The sequence below is a fragment of the Cariama cristata genome, unplaced genomic scaffold (assembly GCF_000690535.1).
Source record: "Cariama cristata isolate BGI_N322 unplaced genomic scaffold, ASM69053v1 scaffold1731, whole genome shotgun sequence".
Taxonomy (NCBI): Eukaryota; Metazoa; Chordata; class Aves; order Cariamiformes; family Cariamidae; genus Cariama; species Cariama cristata.
In genome coordinates this window covers 1-9,847 of record NW_009598456.1, presented here as the reverse complement: position 1 = coordinate 9,847, position 9,847 = coordinate 1, and the positions used below count along the sequence as shown (strand labels likewise).

The window sequence follows — 9,847 nt, the reverse complement described above, 5'->3', positions numbered from 1 at the left end:
AACTTCAGGCAAAGATAAAGTAGAATGAAGGGATGCCGCTGAAAGAAGCAAAGACTCCTTATTTCCTCTCATTTGTTGACATTTTCTACCCTGACAAGACTGTAACTGTCCTATGCATTGTTTTTATCCTTCTTTGAAAAAGAAAAAAAACAAAGAGACTCCCCATGTACCATCTTTGTTGATGTCTCTTTCACAAGTAATTTTACTTGTTACATCAAATTAACAGGAGAAAGGGAAAAAAAAAGAAGAACGAACCTTAAAACAAGGCATTTCTAATATTTTGTGAAAAAGCTCTCCAACACTTCCTCATACAAAGGAAGCACATTGGTACAATTAGAAGTCTAGAATGAATGTGTTATCAGGACACAAAGTACGTCACAATACCGTAATAAGGAATTGTACTTTGGTACAAGTACAACGTAACCGTGTGGTCGCATTATTCACACCACTCTTCTACTTAAACCATTTAACATATTTTCTTGTTTGCTTTGGTATAAAGCACAGAAATTTCAAAAGTAACTGTAGAACTAATAGTTTAGACACTAAGGAAAAACATACTGCATTATAAAATGCACGATTCATTTGTCCACTACTCTGCGTTATGCCTTACCGTATACAGAACAGTTACTGTATCGTACCACTCAACACTCCCAATCCATACTGTAAATCACACACTACATCTCAAGAGCTCAAATAATTTCTCTTTTGGGACAGTGAACTGCTTTGAAGAATTCTGTACTGCATATAATCTGTTTTCCAGAGCTAAAAAAGGGAAGTATTCAAAGACACGAAATATTTTAGAAAGAAATGGTACGCAGACATATTTTCTTGAATGGCTTGGTGGCATAGTATTTCAAATATATTTTGTTTTTCTTTTTTTTCTTCCCAATTTCACTTTCATTTGTTATTGATATTTGCTGTACCCGAGTCGAACAGAACTTGAAGTCCAGAAGAGAATCACAAAGCGTGATTTGGAAATTCAGAAATTCCAAGCCATTTGTGCTTAAACGTATTCCTCTCTGATGCATCAATTGCATCTGAAGAAACAGTCCAGACACCTTTCAAAAACAAACCCAAAACCAAACCAACAAAACCAAGCAGTTTAATCTCCAGTGAAAAAGATGGACATTCTCTGCCGAGGTGCTCATAAATCTCAAAGCATTCTAACTGGTTGTTGAACTTAAAAGTGTAGGCCAACGGAATATGATAAAATTATGTCAAAGTGCTATAGTCTCTGTTTAGAGATGAAATTTTTGTATTCTACTGGTTGGGTGGGCAACCCCCTCCCTTGCCAGTAGCTCAGACAGCTGATGAAAGGTGGTTTTGAACTCCAAATAAGGACTCTAGGCTTGGTTGCGATTCTGACAATAACAATTTCCTCATTGCTAATTATTGTCAGTATGCTGACAACCCATACAGCTCACACTATTTGGAAGCAGTTTCAACTTCTGTGAAGGTTTCTGAAGATCACAGCTCATGTTTACCCAACTATTCTTCATATACATACGAAAATCCCTCAAATTTTGAAAAAAGCTTTCCTACAATAAACATATCCAACTTTTCAAGCTCTTCACTTTCAATGAATATCTTCTCTTTTCCACAAGGAAAATTGTCCAATGCTTGAATTTCAGATTCACTGACACACACACACAAAACCCACCAAAAAACTCTGGTCTCTTCAAACATTTGTATGTTCAACTTATTTTATTTTACTTTTAATTATTTTAGAGATTCTAGGATTTGACAACAACTTTTTCTTTTTACTTGTTGTCATTCATCATGGATTTTGCCCTCCACAGGGAATTTTGAGTACTGTGAGAAAAACTGTTAATTGAAATGACCTCAATTTAAATATCTGAGAAAAGTGCAAGCTTGTGTAGACTATACAATTGATGATTACACAATAACAAACATTAATTTTTATTAGGGACACTACATATGTGTATTATATTAATACGTACTTAAAATAATATATGGAAGTGAAATAGTGTAACAAATTCAGTGCAATGACCACACTGAGCAGTCAACAGAATTACACTGTTGCTCTCTCTTCTTAACTTTGTATTACTACACCACCTACTGCCATTAATATTTTTCAATTTATCTTGGTATAGTTCACATAACTTTGGATAAATAATTTTTATGTTTTGCCCTGAATAATTTCCCACTTGTGGAAACCTCTTCTTGTAGCAGCAGGTTTTCTTAAGTAGAAAATGCAATGTGTACTACTGTCTAAAACAAAAAACATCAAGAGGATTCCAGAGCAGCTATACTAGCAGAAGTTACTTTTCCTTTAAGCACCACCACCACCTGATTGACTAGACTATAAACTGAATCTAGATGTATCCACACTCAATTAAGGAAAGCCAATTTACTTACACTGAAGTTTCCCAAAATGGACTCAAGTTTTGTTACATGTAAATTGTATACTTCTAAGATTGTTTCTGCATTAACCAAATCCCTGAATCAAATTCCACCTTCAAGTTTGAGCCAGTACAAACAGAGAAAATGTCCAATTCTATGCCATTCAAATTCCACAGCTTTATTTGGAAGGATAAATTGATCTGCCAATAGCCTCCTGCTGCCACGATTGGACTATTTATAGGATCCAGATCATCTTGAGTGTCTCAGCATTACACCTCTATCTAGCATAAACTTCTTTTAAATCGCATTCCTTCACTAGTTGTCTCCAAAAGTGATGAAGTAGTCTGCAATGGTTGCCTGTCTCTATTTTGAATTCTCTAGTTGAAGAGCTGCCTGTAATTAAGATTAAAGAGTAAACAGTTTTATTCACATGGCACATTTAATTATAGATATTGATAATTATAGTCTACATTTACCATAATCTATTAAAATAATTTATATTATAAATATTTAAGCAAATACACTAATGATATTTGAAATAAAATTAATCTACTGAACTGAAGTAACAGGCTGAGCACTCAAAACCAGAATTTACTGAAGCACTTAACAAACTCAAATCCTTGCTTTATTTTTATTTTAAATTTCCATCTATTCAACCTATTGGGTTCAAATGCTGCTCCTTTCAAAATGTGGAAATGGAGTTTGGAAGGACCAAAAAGCTTGTCTCCATTTTCATTAACAGACAAAGAAGAAAAGGGAAAGTCACATCTATTCTTTAACTCTTTACCACAGGAGGATATAGAACTTAAAAATACTTTAACCATCTTTAACTTTTCTTCTGGTTTATGTAGACGGTTTTAAAACAGAGTATCCGAATGAACTATTTACATCAGTGTCGACAATACAGAAAGGTTGTACCATGACTAAATGATGACTTTCATGCTCTTTGTGTTCTAGTTGTATTCCAGTTATCATATGTATGTAGCCTAACAAAAAATCACAAAAAGACAGTTTTGCCTTGTCTTATTTACATTACATATGCCTTCACTCCAGATGAGCTGTACTAGTAAACGTAGCCCTTCGGCCCAACATATTTCAAGTAATGGACCGGTGGATGGAAGTCCTACATAACAAATATTGTCTCAGAACCACTGCCTTGTTTAAACAGGGAGAGAGTGGTAGCTGCACTGGTATGACCTAAAAAATAAACACTAGTTCCAGCATTTCTTGATTAGAAAACTCACAACTGGTCTCATTTCTCTCCTCTAAAAACCTTCCCTTCCTCTTAATTTCTCAGCACGTGAGCACTAAGACTCCAGTTTAGAGTTCCTGTTCACAGTTGCAGTGGAGAGGAGCAAGGTCAGACTGAGGAGTTTCAGATACCTCATAAATCTGCCACGGCGGGGGGACACAACTAAACCCCCATAAGCACACTCCACAAAACTGACCCCAGCAAGTGAAAAGACTTTCAATTTTCCCCCAATAAAAGACTAATTCTTGGCTTCAAGTTCCACAAGTCAAGTCAAACTACGCTACTCTTACATAGAAGTCCATCTTTACTACAATAGAACTGCGTTGGTTTTGTTTTCCAGATCATGAGTCACTACAGAAACTTCTCAACATAAAGACACCAATTGGCAATTATATGATGTCCTGGAAGCACCAGTACTCCTTAGCGAAGATGCCCTCTCCTATGTCTTCCTGCCTCCTGGAAATTCTGGCTTCTGACTACCCTCCTAAACTCATTAAGACTGTCCTATTTTTGTTTGGTTTTAATAAACAAAGAGGAATCAGACATTTGCTGTCCTATATTACTACTCTGCACCAGGCAAGTTTCAAATGAGAATGTACAGCAACACACAAGTTCTTGTTAGATATCACAGAGAAAACTGAAAACAGTTGATGACAATGCATAAGAGAACATTTTTTGTGTTTTTTCTTCCCCCCCCCCGAAGAAATCAACTGGATATAGCTACATGTTTGTCACAGCAATATCAAAACTGGTTCCTTAATTAAAAGCCTCTTGGGAGAACATTTGCTCAGCTTACACCAAAGAAGAAAAAGCAGCAAAATGAATCAGCTTAACATAAAATAAGAATGTATTATGAAAAGCAGTACCAAAATAGAAAAATCTAAATTTTTTTCTTGGGATGGCCAAAATTAAAGGCTTTGACTTATACAAAACGCTTTTTTCCCTTTTAAAAATGCAAACATGTAAATCAACATGTTTCTAATATTCACAAGTCAAACAATCTCTTCCATATATATTTTCTGAAAGAATAAGATGCATTTGTAACCACTTGTAAGTGCAGCTCCAATTTGAATATTGCTCTGCAATAACTGTACCTAACACAAATTTATTTGTTTTGCCTGGAAAAAGAAAAAAAACGAAAACACAAACTAGATTAAACTTAAAATCTAAACTGACATTAAAAATGAGACATTCCAAGCACCAAAAAAGCTTTGGAAGTTGAAGCACAAATGAAAAAAATAACCGGTTACTAGACTAGATCCTGAGAGCACTCATATCGCAGAAATTCTCAACATGTGCTCCTAAGTTAAGTCTGACTACTGCCTTGCATTGTACAAAACTAAGTCTTTTTTTAAAGTTTTACAACAGTTTTTAAAGTCTTTTTGGTTGTTTATTTTTTCAGTTTGTACATCTGTCAGTAGTACACTACTAAATCAAACCAGGGTTCTCTACTGATTTTACATCATTTTAATTTCTCAACATTATGGCCATCAGTGCACTCTCAGCAGGAGCCAGGAATACAAAGCTGCTATATTCTAAGGCATCATTTTAACATTTGGATAACTATTGCAAGACAAGTAGCAGATGAGATCCCACATCGTCATTCTGAGAAGTACTCAGAGGCACAACCCTTTTGTGCCTAGAACCCATGCAAAAAGAAAAAAAAAGTAGCACTAACATAACGATTTTCAGGAACATTCTGACATTCTGACAATTTCTTAATTGGGACACACTCATGATAAGTTGTAACTAATTTCTGAAGTTAGTGAGCTCCGAGAGGCAGCCCAAATCTACTAAAATCCACATTTATTCACCTTACACCAGTTCTATGCAATACAATGATCAGCTATGGAATTTTACTGCAGAACTACAAAAAAAGTTGGCACAATAAACTCATCTGCAGTACATAAAAGTTTTCTACCTTTTACAACACACATACTTTGATAATGGTACGGTATTTGCTGCACAGAGCTTCTTAGAATGATGACTGAAGTGACAAATAGTCTCTTCAGATAAATTGCAAATTTGCATGTCAATACAACAGAATCAGCCACAGATTTACTCGTTTGGTCTTCTACACAATTTCTTTGCTAGGACTCAGTCTTCTACATTTTTCATGACTGGCATGACGAACTACTCATAGTTCCCCTGGAGTACAAATCAAAGTTTAGATTACTAAACGGTAAAATAAGAGCATGCCAGATTTACTTTAAAGAACAGGGCACCCTAGGTAAGATGTTTGGAAGGCTGGTAAATCTTCTCACATGACAGACAAAAGAGGCTGCATATCTTACTGTGGTATCTCAATGTGTCCACTTAAGCAACTCTTCAAGAGCATGAAAAAGTGTTAAGATACAAAATTACTACAGACACAGAAAATGCAGCACCTCATTTCCACTTAAATTCTTTCACTCTGAAGATAAAAGCACACTGGTCAAGTCACTGGTTAACAGAAGTGATGGGCAATCGCTGTAAATGCTCAGACTAGCAAAATCCATCTAAAAATGTAATGTATCTCAAGACAAATCTTTTGGCTCACAACTCCACTGTTGTGCATTTGCTTGCGAGATAGACTGATGATTATTCTCTTAGCCAAAATCTAGATGTATAGCTCTTACTAAAGTTAGTTTTCCTAGTTTTTGACGAAAAAAAAAATAATCAAGAAACAAAAAATTACGGACTTCTGGGCATCTTGATTAAAACCTTCTTTTAAAATTCCACAGCATATGGAAAATACTTGATATCTATAATGCAATTGTGACAAATCTAAAGTAGAACTTTAGTAGACAGGTAATGGCAACAACGTTTAGTGATACAAGATATATAGGATACCTACCCTAAAAGTACATCTACCTTCTGGGCATACAAAGGGATACGAGAGGAGGGACATTACACACACACACAAAAACCCTCTATGAAAAGTCCATCCAGCAGAAGAAGAATCAATGATAAATGTCACATGCATTCACACAATAAGTTTTTACTGTACCATTATTAAGTGTTATATCAAAGGTATTCTACCATTCCTAAGATTTTGCTTCTTTAAATACTTTAATAATAATATAGAAAAAGAAGTACTCCTACATCCAAGTTCAGGATTTATCACAAACTCCCCAGCAGAGCACAAAAATTGAGCCTTTCTTGGCTAGAGACATTGCACTGTGATCTTTTAATTCATTGTTCAATTTAAGTTTGAAAAAAACTTTTAAAAGCCTGTCACCCATTTAAATGGGATGTGATTTATGCGTAAAATCTTGGTTGGTAGGAGAGTTTGATTTGGATTGCAATTTTTCAATACCCTGCTCTCAAAAAATAAACTCTTCAGCCCCACAGACTACAACCTGAAAGTGGTAGTAATCCAGGATGTGCGCGATTGAGGGAAGATAAGCAGAGAACGATCGTTCATCATCTCTTCCAGTAGAAAAAACCTAGCGGGCACTGGACGACTCTGTCAGGGGCCAGTTTAAAACAATGGAGACACTCCTTCAAGCCCTCCAGTTAATCACAGGAACTCTGTCACTCTATATCACAATTTGTCTGGTTTGAAGACAAATATATAAAAGAAAAAAACCCCATATCTAAACATAGCTCAAGACCAATTCTGGCTTAGCATGCACCTGAGTCGAAGAGCACTGGAGCCCACGAAGGAACTCTGAAGACACAGCACTGTATCCTTGCCCTATTCTTAACATTCTCCTCTGCACTGACCGCTGTCAGAAAAAGAAATACAGAGGTTAGGTGAATCTTTTCCTTGCCTATTAATGCTGCTCTAATGTCAAGTACCTCTTCCTGGATTATGATAAGACTAAGATTTCAACTAGTGCCACCACTGTGTAGCAGTGCTCACAAGTAGGTATTTGTTCAGCAGAAACAAGACACAGACTGAGCTGATCCAATCAAAAGTTCATACTTTCTTTGCAAAATGGCAACAACATGTCTGGGAAACAGGGGAGGAGGGAGGGAGACCTTTAGGCAAATACTGAACTAATGAGAACTGCCAGTAAATTGCCAAAATAACAACATAGGTGTTTTAGCTATCAAACATTCAGTTTAAAAAAAAAAAGCGCGTAAGGATGAAAATGGTTACACTTGAACTCATCTTAAAGTTAACTGAAGTTACCCTGACCAAGTGAGAAATAAACATATAAATTATCAAAATCGTTTCTGATACACCTAAATACCACACAAAACCTGTCTACGCTTGCACAACAATGCACACAGAGGTATCTTGTTATTTGCCAAAACACTTAGTACATTTCAAAAAGTGAATACACCCAAAATCTGTAGAACACATTTTAAACCTGGATGCTCATGTAGGAAAATATTTTCCTGACCTAGCCAATTAAAATCATAAAAATATTCTTTCCCTGACAAAATCACTCCCCAAAAAAGTAATAAAAATTAGTTACCACAACTAAGCAGAAAATGAAGAGTTAAGTCAAGAGAGTATTTTTTTTCTTCTGTGAAGCCAGACCTCAATCTTTAAAGTAATAAATATTCAAAAATTTCAATTTGATTGCAGGACATCCCTGCAACAGGTAAATTAACACCTTAAAAAATAATCTCTTAATTTAGTAATGTATGTACTTATTTTAATTCATTTAGGTTCCTGAGCATTTGGATAGAGATTTTTTTTTAAAAAAAATATAGACAGACATACAGTTTTTTAAAGGACACATAATGAGCTGATGCCATTAACTCATCAAAATAAAAACAAACGACATTTAGTAGCCAGTACTTCCCCCTTTTAAAAAAAAGTCAGCTAACTACTCAAAACTACACTCCTTTTTTAATTAAGATGCATTTACACCAACCACCTGTTCCTCTCCCCTTCCAAAGTGGCCAAATACTTGCCCATAGCCCAATTCAGAAGCACTCCTAGGTTATCCCCAAGTTTATCTACTCTCCTGGTTCAGAGACTTTAAAAAATAAAAATAAAAAAATCTAAGCTTGAACTCCATTCTGGAATTCAAATAAATCCAATGCTTAAGTTTATCTAAAAGAATTTTTGAACCTTGAAACCCACATGGTTAATGAACTAATTAAGGACAAACAGCAGTGCAGGCCTTAAAAAATTGAGGCCAAATTTCCCACTAGAGGTTAAAAAAATAATCACAATTATGTTTATCGAGTTTTAACCCCAACATGAGTTTTAAAGGTTGTCATATCTTAAGATAAATGCAGTATTTAAAACCAAGACTTTTGACTCAACCTCCACCTTTTAATCTTTGTGTTTAACTAAAACTAGGTTTACACCCTTGCAATGAGGCCCTGTGCACTTTTCCCCAAACTATAACAATGCAATCTCCATTTTGAACAATGCACCTCATTTCCCTCCTGGGAAAGCTAGTTTTGTCTTAAAGCCAGTAAATACTGGATCCAGCTATACCCCTGATTTCAAGAGCCTGAAAATTTTCAGTGCTTATGGTTGTTTGGTTTTTTTTATTTTAAGGCCACTTCAAGTTGCATGTGCTTCCTTTCCTTTTAACATCAAGTTATATTTGCAAGCACAAGCCATCCTTTCCTGTATATATTTGAAAGGACCTCTTTGCAAGGCATGCATCTCGTTTCCCTTGGTTTTAAATATTAAGTGAATGCTCCATACACTTTTGACATTGTTTGCAACACGCTCTGGTGTATCATGCATTTCTGCAGTCACCAGAATCTCCATGCATATTTGCAAAGCACCCCCTTGCTACAGCATGTACTGCCCGCCCTCCCTCCCTCCCTCCTCTCAGTGCATGTGTTTGTAAGCATCTTCTAATGTTCCCTGCACCCGTGGGGTTGCCAGTCGTTAATTTGCATACCCCTCTCTCCCTGTGAATGCTCGCAGCCATCCCTTACCTACACGCATGGGAGGAAGAAAGCGTGCGGACTGTATTTGCAAACCTAGGGGGAGCATGTGGGGTGCCCTCGACTTGTTTTAATTCATCCCACTGACTCTCTACCTGGGGTGCTGCTGTAGGTGCTGTGGCTCCTGAAGCTTCTCTCAGTGCAATAACTGGCATCGTCTTCATCCTCCATCTCTTCAGGGTAGTCAGAGTCATCGTCGTCCTCCTCCTCCATTATCTCCTCCTCCTCTTCCTCCTCGGAGTCCTGGTTATCCTCAGGGTCTCCCTCCTCTTCCTCCTCGGACACCATGCTCTCCTCCTCCTCTTCACTCTCATGATCATCGTACACCACTTTGCTGATGCTCCTCCTGGACGAGGCAGCCCTGCCTTGGCTGTTGCA

At 36.6% G+C, this 9,847-nt stretch overlaps 1 protein-coding gene across 1 annotated transcript in view; it reads right to left on the bottom strand.

Annotated features, from left to right (window-relative positions):
• Window positions 1–9,671, bottom strand: part of LOC104168622 (nucleosome-remodeling factor subunit BPTF-like) — a 45,896-nt gene extending 36,225 nt beyond the window's left edge. Inside the window, exon 1 of the mRNA XM_009709275.1 lies at window positions 9,565–9,671. Coding sequence (XP_009707577.1) covers window positions 9,565–9,640 — 76 coding nt within the window. The 5' untranslated portion in view covers window positions 9,641–9,671. The remainder of the gene's footprint in view (window positions 1–9,564) is intronic.
• Window positions 9,672–9,847: the final 176 nt, after the last annotated feature.